The 18,715-nt window shown below is 42.7% G+C and overlaps 2 protein-coding genes across 2 annotated transcripts in view; one reads left to right on the top strand and one right to left on the bottom strand.

Moving 5' to 3' along the window:
- The window catches only part of znrf3 (zinc and ring finger 3), a 68,703-nt gene extending 58,621 nt beyond the window's left edge, over window positions 1–10,082 (top strand). The window contains exons 3-8 of the mRNA XM_060883067.1: window positions 3,968–4,042; window positions 5,161–5,292; window positions 6,028–6,135; window positions 6,237–6,404; window positions 7,251–7,353; window positions 7,442–10,082. Of these exons, the coding sequence (XP_060739050.1) occupies window positions 3,968–4,042; window positions 5,161–5,292; window positions 6,028–6,135; window positions 6,237–6,404; window positions 7,251–7,353; window positions 7,442–9,057 (2,202 nt within the window). The 3' untranslated portion in view covers window positions 9,058–10,082. The remainder of the gene's footprint in view (window positions 1–3,967; window positions 4,043–5,160; window positions 5,293–6,027; window positions 6,136–6,236; window positions 6,405–7,250; window positions 7,354–7,441) is intronic.
- A 1,673-nt stretch (window positions 10,083–11,755) lies between these two features.
- On the bottom strand, window positions 11,756–17,840 carry coq5 (coenzyme Q5, methyltransferase). Its single transcript, XM_060883068.1, has 7 exons — window positions 17,637–17,840; window positions 15,841–15,990; window positions 15,088–15,309; window positions 14,155–14,261; window positions 13,370–13,458; window positions 13,136–13,247; window positions 11,756–12,129 (listed from the first exon to the last, which is right to left on the bottom strand). Exons 1-7 carry the CDS (start codon window positions 17,812–17,814, stop codon window positions 12,028–12,030), a joined length of 960 nt encoding a protein of 319 aa, XP_060739051.1. The 5' UTR covers window positions 17,815–17,840; the 3' UTR covers window positions 11,756–12,027.
- Between the last annotated feature and the right edge of the window lie 875 nt (window positions 17,841–18,715).

Here is an 18,715-nt window from a genome sequence, read left to right as displayed (position 1 = left end):
GTTACATCTTTGCTTGTCACTGGATCTATACCCTGAAGCCTATCCAGCTAACTTTTACCTTAAATGTGCTTCACTGGTCCAGTTATGAACCTTTTATAACCGTGTGGTGTGTCTAGGTGAAAGATAGCAGTGTAAAACGATAACTCCTTTATGCTAATGCTAATGCTGTCTGACTTTAAAATGACAAAGCTACGTCCATTCACATGGAGTTACTAAGTCAGGGTTCCGAATAAACAAGTCCTACGCTTATACAGTACACGCCTGAAGGACAAAGACACAGTCCTATATTGTGAACCTTAAATGTTGTATAGAGGAAGTCCTAAAATAATTGAATGCTAAGGTCAAGGTAATGAAATAAGCACTGTTTCTTGTCTGTACGCTGGTACACTCTATTTCCAGTCTCTAGCCCATGTCTAATTGCCTGTTTCTGCCTTTAGATCTCCGGCCTATAAATAAGAACATTGTGTACATAAAAACCGTCAGTATGGTGGTATGGAAAACGCCAACCGCTCTTTCTGTAGTGTTTTGCCCAAGTGAAATGTTCTTTCCTCTGCTTCTGTGCTTCATCTCTGTATGGATTTATGGCTTCAACAAAAGAACAGCAATAGACTGAGTTATCTGAGTAAGTCACCGGGTAACGCAAAGGTCTCACCCTACTGAGATGTCCATAACGGCCACGCTGTTATTACTGCAACGCACTGCTGGCAGGTCTACCTATGAACGTAATCCGTCCTCTGCAAGTGATCCAAAATGCAGCCGCACGGCTTGTTTTCAACCTGCCAAACTTCTCGCATACCACCCCGCTGCTGCGATCCCTCCAACTGGCTTCCGGTAGCTGCACGCATCAGATTCAAAACACTGATGCTGGCCTACAAAGCCAAAAATGGACCAGCTCCCTCTTACCTCAAAGCCCTCATCACTCCTCGCACTGCACCCCACACCCTCCGATCTACCAGCACTGCTCGACTGGTCCCACCATCTCTCAGGGTAAGAGGCAAGTATACTACAAGACTCTTCTCTGTTCTGGCACCAAGGTGGTGGAATGAACTTCCCCTAGAGGTCCAGACAGCTGAGTCACTGACTACTGTATTTTCAAGCGGCGGTTGAAGACCTACTTATTCAGGAAACACTAGCACTTCTTTCCTTATCTTTTACATTTAAAAAAAAACAAAAAAAAAAAACACAACCTTTGACACTTTTTCATTGTAACTTTGAACAAATGTTTTAAACTCATGGTATCTTAAGTATGTAACTTAGTGAGCCAGCATTAATGTATTCAATGTTAGAGATTTAAGCACTTATGTACGTCGCTCTGGATAAGGGCGTCTGCCAAATGCTGTAAATGTAAATGTAAATGCTGTCTCTACAAACGAGAGACGTAGGGTGGATATCATCTCTCGGATTGTGGATGATGCTGAGTGGAAGAAGGTATTTGTTGATTTTAGGTACCCAGAAATGAGAAGGTCATGAAACAACTTGAAAACCAGACACGTTAATGGCTGGAGGCAGAGTAAGGACTATGATCGGGGATGCAGCAATGTCTACAACCAGAGACACAGCAAGATACATAACCGGGAACACACCAGGGATGCAGCGGTGATGCAGCAAGTACAGCAAGGACCACGACCAGAGACGCAGCTAGGAACATAACCGGGGATGCAGCAAGGACCACAGCCAGGGACACCGCAAAGACCTCGACCATGGATGCAGCAACTTCCTTCCCAATCCAAACACTGGTGTTCTCTCTCTCATCTTTCCAGATGCTGGCTCCGTCCCTGCCTCCATCCAGATGCCAGAGCTCTCTCTCTCGTCCCTCTCTCTTCCCCATCTCTCTAGTTCTGTTCAGATCCTAGCTTTCTCTGTACGACTGCCTAAGCAATTACACTCTCTCGCCTTCCAGATGGCGTGGTTCTTTCTGCCTCCACCCAGACAACAACATTGCCACCCTATGTCAAGTCATCAGTGCGTTCTCTCCTTCTCTAGCCAGACCCCAGTACGTTCTCTCTCTCTCCCTCTTCCTCTTCCTCTTTCCCTCCCCCAGACAGACTTCCCCTCCCTGCCTACTTCAGCCGTCCCAGTGTGGGCTCTAACCAACCCCATTCCCTGTCCAAATTCCACTGTTCAATAACAAACATTTTCTGTTAAAAGTTAGTGTTCTTCATCCAAAAACCAAACTTGTGGTATAAAAACCCAACCTTTCCCAGCTTTTACCATTAAACGAAATGTTTCCCGTCACACACACCACCACTACTTATTATAAAGTTCCAGAGAAAGATTTAATTGGCTACGTTGGCGAGCGTTTCGTCGTAGAACGGAGAAAAGTTCATTTGTTGTTGTCGTTAGGTGACCGTCGTGTAAGTAAACGCGCTATTGCTTACGACGAGAAAATTTTGTGTGAAGCCGATTATATTAACGTCGTAATTACAGTTACATAACATGCAGTAGATTGATAACAACTGCACTTTGTGTAATCCTGATTACTTCCCCTGAGCGCTTCTGTTATACTGGACTTCCTGTCCTCTCATCCTCGCTTCCTTTTGCCAGTATCGAGGTGAGAGTTGATGGAGGAATGCCAGCAAATGAGAGATCAAAAGCTGTGTGTGTGCACTGTTTGCTTTCTCGTGTCCTTTTGATCTTTCGTTCTCGTTCTGGTATCACTGAATATCTTTCCACACACACACACACACACATACACAGTCAGTCCCATGGGTGCTGTCTCTTGTCTCAAATTTGACACACAGACTGTAAATATTAAAGCCAAAGTTGATCACACTAACATTGTCCATCATAAGTGTGAACTTTCTCCATCACACACACTAATGTTCTTCATATACAGATTCACTCATGCCAGACTGCTCCTCCACACACTCCAGTGCTTTTCATAGCATATGCATACACACACCAGCTTTCTGTTACACCAACCTCCATCCATGTTCTCAATCTCACACTCCATCAAACAAAGTTCTCAATCTCATGCCAGCATTCTCCTTCACACACACCACTGCTTTCCATCACATACACCCACCAGCTTTCTCTACTATGTGCATCACACACCAAACTTCTCCATCCTGCACGCCAGTGTCCTCAATCACGCACCAAAGTTCTCCAAAGTTCTATCACACAGAAACCTTTGTCATCAAACTCCAGCGTCCTCCATCACACTTCAAAGTTCACCTTCACATGCTAGCATTCTCTCCTAAACCCACGCCAGCGTTTTCCGTTTACACCCTCGTACACTTTCCATCGTTTTCTCACACATTAGCTTTCTCTATTATGCACACAAATATTCTCCGACACACACAAAGTTCTCCATGACGCATGCCACCACCTTCTCGGAGCTTTCTGTTTCTTAGAATTTCACTTCGTATTTTCTTTGTTTAGTTTTGTAGCACTGTTTTTCTCTTATTATTATTGTTGTTGTTCTTATTATTATCTTGACTTTCATCAAGTCTAACAGGTTGGACATTTTTTTTCTTACAATAAAGAGCCTAAACAAACACAAACTGTTGAGGCGCCATGTTTACACACCTTGAGTAAAGCCTGGGCTTCAATGTTTGCTATAAACACAGACAACGTAAAAACAACAATCTCATCCATTTATCAATCTCATTTTTCTCTTGTTTTTTTATTCTACCGTTTCTTTCCCCTTATTATTATTATTTTTTTTTTTTTTTTTTTTTAGAGAAAGCTTGTTTTTTTATGTTTGAAAATTTGTTGATTTCACTGAAATATCACTTTGTCCTCATCTCGCTGTTTAACAGTAAATTTCGAAAGCGGTTACAATTCTAAGACGATACGTAATGAGTGACCTCTAGTGGCTGTGACGAGTCTTTTTAAATCTTAGAAAACGATTATGATGATGATGATTATGATGATGATGATAGTAGTGAAGTATTTCAGTGCATCATAATAGAGATGAGTTTTTGGCTGGCGGATGCGTTTAATAGTCCGTCTGTCGTCTTTGTAGGCGAAGAGGGCGGTGCAGAGAGGAGCTACGGCCGTTATCTTCGACGTGTCTGAAAATCCAGACGCCATCGATCAAGTAAGTCATGAATCTGTCTGCTAGTCTCTTCCGTTCTCTCCGTCTATCTCAGTCTTTGTTTTTTTTTTTTGTTTTTTTCTCAACCACTTTGTTTACTTCAGAAGCATCGATACAGCTTTGCCAAAACTTTTAATCAAATACTTTTTTTTTTGAAAAATATCTTGTCTAGCTATTTAATAACAGGGTAGTATTACATATAATGTTTACAAAATTTTATTTCATTATTTATTTATTTATTAAACATGTAATCAATTTAATTATTTACAGTTCATTAATAAATGTCATTATTTATTTTAAAAATAATAATCATGAGGAAAACAAGTTAAACTGTAAAATGTTTAGTTTAAATATTGAGTACAAACAATGTTATCGGCTTCCGTTCGGTTTGTAAATGTAAACGTGTACATTTACGTATAAAAGGCTAGCACAAGATCCAATAAAAAATAAAATGTTTTACTGATATTGGTTTAACTTCAGTGATCTGGTTATTCAGTCTTTCCTTTATATAAAGATGAAATACAGCAGAAACAAACTGACTCCTGTTTAATAGACTGCCAGGTTTATTCTCTCTCTCTCTCTCTCTCTCTCTCTCACTCACTCACTCACTCACTCACTCACTCACTCACTCATTCACTCTCTCTCTCTCTCTCTCTCTCTCTCTCTCATTTCCATCCTGTACTTTAGCTTTCATTGTTCTCCTCACTGTAAAGTTGAGGAAAACAGATATGACTGCTTGCTTTCTTTTTCTTTCATCCCTTCCCTTTTCGTCATCCTCCTATTTCCAGTAGTTTTACCTTAATCCGTTTACATCTACAGCGTTCAGCAGACTCCCTTATATCCAGAGCGACTTACATTTCATCTCATTTTTATACAACTGAGCAATTAAGGGTTAAGGGCCTTGCTCAGGGGCCCAGCATTGGCAGCTTGTCGGACGTAGGAATGGAACTCACAACCTTCCGATTGGTAGCCCAACACCTTAAACACTAGGTTACCTCATCCCTTTCCTAACCCATAACCATTATCACCACCACCACCCCAGTAACGGTAGCAGTTTCTAGTTGACTTTTTATTTATTTACATCTAATAAATGATTCTCTTTCTCTGTTTATCTTGTCCAGCTTAACCAGCTCTCTGAAGACCCCCTCAAGAGGCCAGTGGTCTATGTTAAAGGAGCTGATGCTGTTAAACTGATGAACATAGTAAATAAACAGAAAGTGGCACGAGCCAGAATCCAGCATCGGCCTCCAAGGGTAAGAACCTACAATCACTATCGCTGAATCAGAATCACTTTCTCTGAATCAGAATCACTTTCTCTGAATCAGAATCACTTTCACTGAAAAAATGACTACACTAATAGCTATATGATACAGGTGAAGTTTACTTCTGTTATGTTGCTTGCTGTATAATCAGGCTTTTGTTAGCGAATGTTAGTTTGTGGAGCTAGCTAGCTACCTCAAGTTAATGTTGAATGTGTGGGATTCAGGGTTAAACCTGTTTTCCAAAAATAAAAGAATTTAATTTAAACAGCATTAATCCTGATCTTTTCACATGTTTAACTATGAGTAATATATATTAATTATATTTTCTGTTGTGGGGGCACGGTGGCTTAGTGGTTAGCACGTTCGCCTCACACCTCTAGGGTTGGGGGTTCGATTCCTGCCTCCGCCTTGTGTGTGGAGTTTGCATGTTCTCCCCGTGCCTCGGGGGTTTCCTCCGGGTACTCCGGTTTCCTCCCCCGGTCCAAAGACATGCATGGTAGGTTGATTGGCATCTCTGGAAAATTGTCCGTAGTGTGTGATTGTGTGAGTGAATGAGAGTGTGTGTGTGCCCTGGGATGGGTTGGCACTCCATCCAGGGTGTATCCTGCCTTGATGCCCGATGACGCCTGAGATAGGCACAGGCTCCCCGTGACCCGAGGTAGTTCGGATAAGCAGTAGAAGATGAATGAATGAATGAATTTTCTGTTGTTTGCATATCATTTGCAGCCCACCGAGTATTTTGACATGGGCATTTTCCTGGCTTTCTTCGTTGTTGTGTCTCTGGTGTGCCTCATCCTCCTCATCAAAATCAAACTGAAGCAGAGACGCAGCCAGGTACCATTTTACAACATCTTACAACTAGTTCTTACAAAAGAGACAGTTTATTTTGCACATATTTAACACACCTCGATATTGTCTCTGTCTCCTCAATCCAGAGCTCGATGAACAGGATGGCCATTCAGGCACTGGAAAAAATGGAGACCCGAAAGTTTAAAGCGAAGATTAAAAGTCAGCGTGAGAGCAGCTGCGGCGCGTTGGATTCTCTGAGCAGCAGCTCAACATCAGACTGCGCCATCTGCCTCGAGAAATACATTGATGGAGAGGTAACGCATTTATTTAGGCCTACAAACACCTTTTGCTTCGTCACAGCCGTCCTTGAGTCGTTAAGGGGCAGAACGTCTTATAAAGGGAAGATCTATTTATACACCACATGCCAAACATACATCTAAAGTGTTGTACAGTATTTTATAGCACATAAAAAGACTAAAACAAACAGGAAGGAAGGAAGATTATACAAAATTATACCCACTTTAAAAAGAGTACAAATTGTGTGTCCTCGTGCCGGTTTTGCCCCTCCGGTCATCCCAGGACAAATGTGTCACTGGGTTCAAACTTTTTTGTTTTTTTTCCTGGTCTTGTGGGTTGTGTGTGATGTTAAATAAAAACAAACCACGAAGCAGGGTGCCTGGTAGTGTACAGGAAGTGGGCTTATAAAAGGCTCAAAGGGAACAAAAGCTTTTTTTTGTTGTTGTTGCTTCAGTGATGAATAAAAGCAACAAAAGGCCAAGCGGAAAGGAGAAGACATGATTCATCATGTGGGGGTTGGTGATGACCTTAGTGGTCCAGAGACACAACAATAATGCAGCTACAGTACAGAGGTACTCTAGTCCTGGAGAAACTCTTGTCCTCCTCCTAAAACACCTGATTCGGGTGTATGAGGTTGAGTGTAAATGATGGTTTGGGGGGGACACACTAATGTTAGGGGTTCTTCAAGACCAAGGTTGGGAACCTGTTCAGGACATTTGGGAAGCTTTTAAGAGTTTAATCAATTGTAAGGTAATCAAAGGCTCCAAAATTCCTCTTTAATTCAATTTCAGGATTGAGTCAAAGACCTTTTGATTTTCTTAAAAGACCCTCCTGATTCCTTCTTGCCCTCTTGCCCACTCCAGGAATTGAGAGTGATCCCTTGTGCACATCGTTTCCATAAGAAGTGTGTGGATCCGTGGCTTCTGCAGCATCACACTTGTCCACACTGCAGGCATAACATCATCGGTGAGCCCTTAAATCTAAACCTTCTACCTACTGCCTTTTTTTTAATGTGTATGGCAAAATTAACTTTATATTTTTCTCCGACACACAGATCAAAAGAAAGGAAACTCTGGCCCTGTGTGCATGGACCCAGGGAACCCGGGGCTCCACAGTCGACAGCCGAGGGTAGTTCTTCCTGTTCACTACCCAGGACGAGTGCATCGAGCTGGACAAGTGACTGCGTTTCCAACTCGTACTAGCATGGATCCTCACGGGAACCCAATAACCGTATTAACAGTGGACCAACATCCGGATCAGAACCTTTACCCGATGCAGACTAATTTCATTCGGAGTTACCACAGTATGAACCCTCATCACTGCACCCTAGAGCATCGAGCACTTCCTTACCCCCAACCAAATGCCTTTAAACGCCCCAAATTCCCTCGCAACTTCTCTCGTGCAGCTTGTTTTTCGCAGTACGAGACCATGTATCAGCACTACTACTTTCAAGGGTTGACGTTTCCCCAGCAGGATGGACAGCCCGCAAACACCACCCACAAGGGCCACACCAGATCTTTCCAACCTGGACTTTTGTACCCTACTTTGGTGCACATGGCAGCACCTTCCTCTTCGCGTCTAGTGGACTCTGGAAGCACCTCAGGGCTCGGATGTTATCATGGACATGGACGATCTGTGTGTAGCGGATATCTCGCGGATTGTCCTGGCAGCGATAGCAGCAGCAGTAGCAGCAGTTCAGGACGATGTCATTGCTCTTCCAGCGACTCCATGTTGGATTGTACGGAAGTGAGCAACCAGGGTGTTTACGGAAGCTGCTCTACTTTCCGGAGTTCTCTTAGCAGCGACTATGACCCGTACGTCTATCGGAGCAAAAGTCCCTGCCGTGGAGTGGCTGGAGAATCCGGTTCAGGTTTCCCGGCGATGTCATCCGTTAGCGATGACATACTGCCTCCTGTTTCAGGAGGATCAGACTGCATTCCGCCTCCTGTAGGAGCATGCTACAATTCGGGGGACCAGCTATCCAGTTGCAGTCTTGAGCCGAACTGCAGTAGCCACTCGTCACTGGAAACCAGGGAAATCACTAGCACTACCTCACCCCCAGGTCTAGAGGGAACCATGGAGCATTGTGGTGAACAAGGGGCAGCATGTAGCTGCTGTTTTGAGGTTCCTTCTCGAAGTGTGGAGCTTAAAGGACAGGAAGGAGCAGACATCACGAGGGTAGGACGTTGCCGACTAGGTGCCGAGCCTCAGAACGTGTCTGTTGCTTCTGCGCAGAACTTTTACGCCACTAGCAACGAACCGATGTCGCCCTCAGAATGTGCTAACTACGACGGACTGCCTTGCTGCTTCTACACAGAAATGAAAGTACACAGAGGAAGCGTTGGACGTTGTGCTGAGGATTATTCAGTAAACGTACACTATGCCCAAACGGACAGTGATGGCTGCTCGGGGCAAGGATGCTGTAAACTTGCTCAGCGTATACCCATAAACCCCGAGGACACGGACTGCGAATTGGGTCTCGTTTCCAAGCCTCAATCGAACCTTCTAACAGAACAACATAGAACTTCTTTAGATACGAATCAAAGTTTTTTCACCTCAGGACAATTCAGAGGTCAAACGTATCATCAGCAACAAGATGACGAAGCAAGAGCACTATTTTCCACGCAGTTCAAAATGAGCAAATCGTCAACCGAGGACTCCGGGTTGTGAGGCAAAAAAAAAATAGAACGATGTCATGATTAAAAAGTTCATCAGAGTTTGCACGTTTTTGGTTTTGTTTTGTTTGTTTTTTTTTCCACAAGAGTTGTGAACAGCTACCATATAAGCTGGGGGTGGAGCTATCAGGGGATGGAGTTCTCAGTCACGGCTTTTCTCATAAATTCAGTCAAACGAAAGTTCATCCTCTGTTAAAAATTCATCTCTTGTGTCTTAAAGCGACTGAACTAGATTTTTGGAGCTAAAATGTGCAAAAACGAAGATTCTCGAGTACGTCAACGTTTAGAATAATTTCATTCAGAAACGCATGACACGGTGCAAGCTAAATCGTTATCACTTAGATAAATAAAACCAAAATGCGAGCATTTTCAGAGGAAGCTGGGTGTGGGCTGTTTTAGGGGAACTTCTAAACATCCATCACTTGGTCCCATCTCACCTCGTCCTCTCCTTTTTTCTCTCAGGGTCACTGCCTCCGTAGTACAGAAACAGACCAAGATTAACACTTATTTTACTTTAACAAGATTATTTTTTTGTTGTTGTATTAATATAAGCAGGAGACTACTGAGCTGTCTGTACTATACACCAAAGTTTAGCTAGTCTCCCACGTGCAGTTCAACAGTTTAGATCACAAGAAATTGTAATGAACGGTTTATTCAAAACTTAATGATTTGAGGTTGTTTTGTTTTGTTTTTTTTAAAGAAATATTTTGGGTGTTTGGAGCACTTGCATTTTTTGAGTTCACATTTAGACTGAAAAGGCCAAAGCGTAATGGATTAAGGAGACGCAAATGCAGTTTTTTATGCATCACACAGTTTGAAATCATTGTTATAAAATGTCTTCACACTCGTGCACACACACTCTCTCACTCACACACACATACACACACACACCTTCATGCCTTTCTGTTTATTTACAGAATTTTTCACGCTGTTTCTATGAAATGTACCCATATGGCTTTCACAGGCGGACATTTTGAAATAACTATTTATACGTCGACTATTAAAGTGCTGTAACACGAACAGAGTCTAATCTTTTGCCTTCCGTAGAATTATGTACTGCAAATGAAATATAGCATTTTTTTTTTGGGGTACTTGAGTCACTATTTAATTTTTTTGTATTGTTTGTAGCACTTAAGAAGATTGTATAAAAGAACATGTACAAAAAAATATTTTGTAATTTTTTTTTTTTTTTTTAAAGATATAATTATTTTCTCCATCATTTCTCGTTCTTCAGACGTTAAGCAGGCTGGAGCTTAAGCCGTGTATATATTCGTGCATCTGTATAGCAGCACATTTCATAAATGGAAATATGTTCTCTGAATATTTATTGACTAATATATTTATCTGTAAGCCATGTCTTATGTTCAGAGTGTCTGAAGAAGTTTTTGGAGTGTTTGCTTTGGAGATCACTAATATGAAAACTTTTGTAAATACATGGTAATTGCACACGAGATGATTAAATATCCTCTGACCAAAAACCGCTTTTAAGATTTTAGTACTATACAGTTTTGTAACAAAGTGTACAAAGATTTGGAAAAAAATATATATATGGTTTTATTCAAACGAAAACGCTCGTCTTTCGTGTGTGTGTGAATTTTTGTCTCCTTTTTCCCTGTGCGTTGATTGTTGGTTTTTGGAATTGTTGTTGTATTGAATATTTGTTAGTGGAGTTCAGGTAGGGATGCACTTATTTCCAGGGATTTCAGAACAGCGGAACAGATATTGCGTCATCGGGTAGGCGTGGCCTATTTGATCATCTAACCCTAACCGTAGTTTTTGGTTATTTGTTTTCGAAAATAGCTTAACTGTAAGATAATAAAGCATAATAGATCTAAAATATAAAATCTACCTGTATGACTGTTTTGTCCTTCGTTATCCATCGTAGGTATGGTCTTTTTTTTATTTAAAGAGGGCGTTTTTCCCAGACCTCCAGAAACACGCCCACTTTACGTCGTGGTAAAGAAACCCCTGGAGTTTAGTGAATGCCATAATAGGCTACAGCAGATGATCTAGTATTAGTATTGTCGTATAATGAGGTTTAGTAGATTGACAATAATAATAGTTCTAGTCTGGGAGAGTAAACTCTTGGACAATGCATCTGTAGTTTAACTAAAAAAACTGACCATTTAATCTTTTTACACGTGTTTGATGTATTGGAAATTAGAGGCTCGGATCTCAGCTCTGGAGGACGACCGATGAAACTAATCAGACTTATCGGTTCATGTTGATCTTACTAAAGCCCGGCTCAAACTGTGTGCGATTTTGGCCACGATTTTGATCGTCTGAGACAAATTTTTCAAGTCACGTGATTTCGCGTGAAATTAAAAAATTTGCACGACATGTGACATATCAAAACACTCAGCACGATGAGGGGAACTTGCCATGTGCAAGCACCATTCACATTTTCTTCAGGAAATATACGTTCTAGTTTATGGCTACTGGCCTCTACGGTGAGAACAGGATTAACCAATCAGCATCAAGCACTTACTTGTTTCTCCTCTTTGTCACATTTTCTCAGTCTAATTGTACGGTGATTTATTTTTTAACTGCACGAAACCAGAATCTGGTTGTTTTTCATCGTTTTCCCAGCAACCATTATAACATCGAGCGGTCCGCCTGAAGCTCTGCCCCATTCTTTCCTCACTCATTTGTTGTAATTGCGAGTTACCTCTAAAATGAAATTCAGATCGCTATTCGTGTTACTAAAAATATTTTAATGTAAATTCCGTAAGGTTTTGTGTGTAGTTTAAATAATGAATTGTCTTTCAGACTCTAGAGCCTTGAGCTCAACACTAAACCCATTGCCATAAACGTCCCTCGTTCAGCTATATCGGGTGAAGTCTCCGTGTAACGAGGTTGTTGTGCACAGTTAGGTAGCGTCGTGTCTGTTTTTCCTCTCGTACGACATCGACTCGTCTTCTCTCTGTAAACGTCTCGAGATCCATCTGTGTGTATGAGACAACCATCAGAGCTTAAACCCTGAATGAAGAGCGACGATTCCTCCACTGAGATTAGTGTACTGCACGCGGAAGAAACCGGCGTCCTCTATCATTTCCTGAAATGTTTCCTGTTTTAAAAAGAAAAAATGGAAAAATGGGAATTACATTAAATGTGTGTTTGTAAGTTTTTTGTGCACGATGGTAGAAATGGTAGAAGGTCTCTGGAGACACAGATAAATCCATCCATACATCCAGAAAGCAACCAAAAAACCCAGCATCCATCTGTTAATCCATCCATCCATCTGTTCATCCACGCACCAAACAAATCATCCAGCCATGAAAAACATCTATCCATACATCCATCAATACATCCATCAAATGAATCATCTATCCATTCATTCAGTCATCTGACAATCCATCCAACAATCCATCAAACACAGCATCCATCTAATCCATCATCCAACTATTCAGATAAATAAACATCCATCCATCCATCTTCTACCGCTTATCCGGGACCAGGTCGCGGGGGCAGCAGTCTAACCAGGGATGCCCAGACTTCCCTCTCCCCAAACACTTCCTCCAGCACTTCCGGGGGAATACCGAGGTGTTCCCAGGCCAGCCGAGAGACATAGTCCCTCCAGTGTGTCCTAGGTCTTCCCCGGGGCCTCCCCCCATTTGGACATGCCCGGAACACCTCCCCAGGGAGGCGTCCAGGAGGCATCCGGAACAGATGCCCGAGCCACCTCAGCTGACTCCTCTCGACTCTCGACTCCATCTATTCATTAATCTATCCAACAAACCAACCCCCTATTCAGCCATTAAAATAAATCTACCTGTTAATTAAACGCACATCCATTCATCAAATAAAGCACCCGTCTACTCATTCATCTAACAATCCATCAATCAAAAACTTCATTAATATCTATCCATCCATCCCCCAAATAAACTGACTGTCCATTCATTAAACAATCTATTTATCCATCCATCCACAAATCTGTCAGTCAGTCCAATAAACCAGTCATCCATTAAACATCCATCCATCCATCCATCCATCCTTCCCCCTAACAAAGCATCCATTTATCTTGAGTCAAAGACCAGAGAATGATCTTCTTACTCAAAGTCCTTTACAGTTACCTGATCAGGAAACTTGCGGATGCTCTCCACCAGATACTGATACGACTTCCAGTCTCCTGCAATCACTTCACCTAGAACTGGAATCATCTGGAAACTGTAGGCATCGTAGAGCCTGAAAAAAACATCCCCACCAACACGAATCCAGCTTAACTGAAACCTTTACAGCAACAAGTTCAGACACAGAAACCCAAAACATAACGTACTGGTGTGATGGTGAGAGATCAGATCACTGACCTGGACACAAGAGGGTTGGACACTTTGCTGAACTCTAGACACATGAAGCGCCCACCTGGTTTCAGCACACGAAAAGCTTCCTGCAGAGCCTACACACACACACACACACACACACGTAGACACACACGTACACGTACACACACGCACACGCACACACGTACACGCACACACGTACACGCACACACGTACACGCACACACGTACACACACACGCACATATACACGCACATACACACACACGTACACGCACACGTACACGCACATACACACACGTGCACGAGCACGCACACACACATACACGCACACACACACACGTACACACATGTACACGCACACACGTACACGAAGACACACACAAACACACGTACACGCACACACACATACAGTACACACGTACACACACGTACACGCACACGCGCGCGCGCACACACACACACACACCATGTAAAGATTCATTGTCTTTATCCATCTTTACAGCACATGTACACAAAACCAGGAATATTTTGGATTAAATCTCACCATCTCATTAAAGATGATGTAGAAATGAGTGCGTTGTGTATTTTATTTATTGTTCGCTGCCAAAAAAAAGATCTCAAACTCCAGCTCTTATTTTATTTCCCTATTATACAGAAACTTAGATACAACACATAGAACAACTCCCCTGTTACTGCGACTCGGGACAGGATTAACTAAAGGTTAATGAACTAATCTAATTAACCATGACAGATCTCTATATGCTAATTAGTGCCTTGATAAACAGACTGAATTAAATAGATTAGTCTTTACTTGCTCGATGTGAGTGACGTTCCGGATGCCGAATGCGATGGTGTAAATGTCAAACTGATCGTCATCGAACGGAAGCTCCTGTGCGTCCCCGACTACCCACGACAAACCTGCACACAACACACACACACACACACACAGATAGGTCATTAAAACCTAGCCCACATCTGGAGATCACATTCGATGAAAAGTTGTCGACCCAATAAGGACTTTGAGGAGAAGGTACACAAAAGAACATTCTACACATGCTGTATCTCAATCACTGAGCGTTCGAAGGCTTCGGTATGGAGAAGTTGGTGTTGAATCTCTAATGAACTCAGATGATGAGCTAATTTACTTTCTCAGGAGTTGCTCAGAAGCTCCTGATTACACAACTCCAACTGTAGAAAGCACAACATCTATAATCACACTAACTGCTGTTTATAATCATTTATAATCACATAATGAATTAATGACTACATTAACAAAAAAAAACAGATCTGAACACAAAATTCCATCACAGTTCAGTAGTGAGAGAGACTTTATGAGATTCTTCACTGATCAAATTGAAAGTATCAGGAACACAATAGCTGATGTTTAACCCATGAGAGCATCTCGTTCCCCAGTCTCACCTAAAGCTCTACACTCACAACTACAGCGTTGACAGGACAGAATATCTACTGTAGATAAACTTATTACAGCTACATCATTTAAATTACAGACCTGTTTCACATCTTCCGTTTATATCTAAAATACTAGAACATGTTGTGTCTGTTCAACTGACCTCCTTCTTACAGGAGAACAATATCTTTGAAGAGTTTCAGTCAGGTTTCAGGATCCATCATAGCACAGAAACTGCACTAGACGCTAACTCCATGTGGTCTTTGAGGACAACGATCTCCTCAATACAACATTTATCAGCAGAGAGATAAATAAACACACAGTGTAACTCTGTACCTGTGCTGATCCCTGCCTGCTCCATGCGCTCTTTCCCAACCTTCAGCATTTCTTTATTGATGTCACAAACCACCGCTCGAGATTCTCGAAGCTCTGCCCCCTCTGAGCCGTAACCAGAGGATATGTCCTTCCACGAAGGCGTCTGATTGGCCCGTGCTCTCTGACGCAGCTGCATCTCACGCACCGAACGTGTGTAATTCAGGAAACGGAAAGAGATGTCACCTAGACAACATATGCACACACACACACACACACACACGCACGTACACACACAAGCACACGCGCGTGTACATGCACACACACACATGCGCACGTATATGCACACACGTACACGCACACACACACGTGCGTACACGCACACACACGCGTACACACACGCGTACACATGTGCACGCACACACGCGTACACATGTGCACGCACACACGCACACATGTGCACGCACGCACACACACACGTGCACGCACACACACACGTGCACGCACACACACACGTGCACGCGCACACACACGTGCACGCGCACACACACGTGCACGCGCACACACACGTGCACGCGCACACAAACAAGCAAATACACGCACACACATACACGCACAAGCACACACACACAGTTTCATTATTAGAAAATAATAAATAAAGCCTAATAAGAGGATTATTGCTGTGTCGTGTAAGTATTTATTTTATCAATCTTTTTTTTGCATGTAATTTTCCTCCATTTCTCTTTCGTTTGTTGTGTGTACTGTAAATGTGTGTACCGGTGCCTCCGGCTGTGTCCAGCAGGTGTAACCCAGGCTGAGGATTCATCACACGCAGCAGTGTGTCTTTCCACAGCCGATGGATGCCGAGACTCATCACGTCGTTCATCACGTCATACTTCTGAGCAACGCTTTCAAACACTTTATACACTGAGGAAGACAGACACACACAGACACACACACAGACACACACACAGACACACACACAGACACACACACAGACACACACACAGACACACACACACACACACGAGTGTGACACCACAGAAATGCACTCTCTTGCACGAGGACTTGAGCATGTTGGAGTTAGAAAGACAGACATATAGCATGTTATATAGCAAATCAAGTCAAGTCAAGTAGCTTTTATGCAATGTATGCAAATTATTATTTAAATAAAGGAATGAACAAACGAAAGAAAGAAAGAAAGAAAGAAAGAAAGAAAGAAAGAAAGAAAGAAAGAAAGAAAGAAAGAAAGAAAGAGAACTCGTATAAATCTCTTATCATCTTAATTAACAGATGTTGCAGTGACGTAAAGTCACCAGTAGAGGGAGACATTTCCTCATGATTCAGCACAGAACAGTGACATCAGCGCCAGTGTTGTAAAATGACGTCAGTTTAAGAGACAAGTTTGTATTTTTATCTTTTTTTATTTAAATCACAATTTCTAGTTCAGTACAAAATATCACTGTAAATAACAGCACAGTTTCTCATCCCTGGTCCTCCCTCTCTCTGTCCCTCTCTACCTGTCTCTGTCCCTCTCTCTCTGTCCCTCTCTCTCTCTCCCTGTCTCTCTCTCCCTGTCTCTCTCTCTCCCTGTCTCTCTCTCACACTCCCTTCCTCTCTCTCTCTCTCTCTCTTCCCTTCCTCTCTCTCACTCTTCCCTTCCTCTCTCTCACTCTGTCTCTCTCTGTCTCTCTCTCTCACTCCCTCCCTCTCTCTCACTCTCTCTCTCTCTCTCCCCCTTCTCCTTCCTCTCTCTCTCTCTTCCCTTCCTCTCTCTTCCCTTCCTCTCTCTCTCTTTCTCTCTCTGTCCCTCTCTCTCTGTCCCTCTCTCTCTCCCTGTCTCTCTCTCTCCCTGTCTCTCTCTCTCCCTGTCTCTCTCTCACTCTTCCCTTCCTCTCTCTCACTCTGTCTCTCTCTGTCTCTCTCTCTCACTCCCTCCCTCTCTCTCCCTCTCTCTCTCTCTCTCTCCCTCTCTCTCTCTCTCCCCCTTCTCCTTCCTCTCTCTCTCTCTCTCTCTCTCTCTCTTCCCTTCCTCTCTCTCTCTTTCTCTCTCTCTCTCTTTCTCTCTCTCCTGTCTGTCTCTCTCCTTCTCTCTCTCTCCTGTCTCTCTGTCTCTCTCTCTGTCTGTTTCTCTCTCTGTCTCTCTCCTCTCTCTCACTCCCCTCTCTCCCTCCTGTCTCTCTCCCTCTCTGTCTGTCTGTCTCTCTCTCTCCTGTCTCTCTCTCTCCTGTCTCTCTCTCTCTCTCTCTCTCTCCTCTCTTTCTCTCTCCTGTCTCTCTCTCTCTCTCTCACTCCCTCCCTCTCTCTCACTCCCTCTCTCTCCCCTTCTCCTTTCTCTCTCTCTCCTGTCTGTCTCTCTCCCTCTCTCTCTCCTGTCTCTCTCTCTCTGTCTGTTTCTCTCTGTCTCTCTCCTCTCTCTCTCACTCCCCTCTTTCTCTCTCTCTCTCTCACACACTCCCCTCTCTCCCTCTCTCTCCTGTCTCTCTCTCCTCTCTCTCTCTCTCTGTCTCTCCTTTCTCTCTCTCTCTCTCTCTCTCTCTCTCTCTCTCTCTCTCTCTCTCTCTGTCTCTCACCTCTTTCTGCTTTCTCCTCTTCTGTCACCGTCTCGAAACCAAAATGAACGGCTTTTCCATCAGAAACTCCAGCGTATCTCCGACACACGGACACTTCTGGACCTTTAACTCTGCACACAGAGACATTTTGAACTGAGCACTGAAGTGTTTTTCGCAGAACTCTAAAGGACGCCGCCATCTTGCTCTGATGTCCGACGTCATAAATGCGCGACAGTCAGACACTTCACGCTGCAGCATATGTTTAATATTAATACTTTTTTATTTCAGTTTTGTTCAAATTTTAAAACGTCAAATTATAGGAAGAAATACACAAAAACAAAAATAAAATAAATACAAAACAAATCAAATAAATACAATACAAAACATAATTATAAAATTATATTTATATAATTATATTAATGAAGGTAAACAAACAGGAAATGACTTTTTGCCTTGATTAAGATGATTACTTATGATCTCATGAATGTATTTAATATATATTTTAAATTTAATTCTTACTAAACTTACATTTTCTTTAGACAAACTATTCATATTTCACTACATTTATTCATTAGGAAATGAACACAGACACTATGGTGTCTATAACATTAACAAAGCTACTGTATAACATATGGTCTAGTATATAGAGTCTAATCTCTATCTGTTATTGTTCATACAGATAAAACACTGTAGGAACTTTATTCTTAATTGTTCTGCAGAATTTGCAGGGAACTTGGAGTCTGTCCCAGTGGACATGGGACACAAGGTGGAGGTAACGCTGGATGGAGTATAAGACTAAGACACACACACACACAGGGTATAATCACACACACTCACACACATGTTCAACACACACTCTCTCTCTCTCTCTCTCTCTCTCTCTCTCTCTCTCTCTCTCTCTCTCCCTCTCTCTCTCATTCTCTGTCTCTCTCTCACTCTCTGTGTCTCTCTCTCCCCTTCTCCTCTCTCTCTCTCTCTCTCTCTCTCTCTCTCTCTCTCTCTTTGTCTCTCTCTTACTCTGTCTCTCTCTATCTCTCTCCCTCTCTCTCTCCCTCTCTCTCTCTCTTACTCTGTCTCTCTCTTACTCTCTCTCTCTCTCT

Source organism: Tachysurus vachellii, chromosome 12 (genome assembly GCF_030014155.1).
Source record: "Tachysurus vachellii isolate PV-2020 chromosome 12, HZAU_Pvac_v1, whole genome shotgun sequence".
In the NCBI taxonomy this organism is placed as follows: Eukaryota; Metazoa; Chordata; class Actinopteri; order Siluriformes; family Bagridae; genus Tachysurus; species Tachysurus vachellii.
The sequence above is the reverse complement of the archived record's forward strand: the minus strand, read 5'-3'. Positions and strand labels throughout refer to the sequence as shown.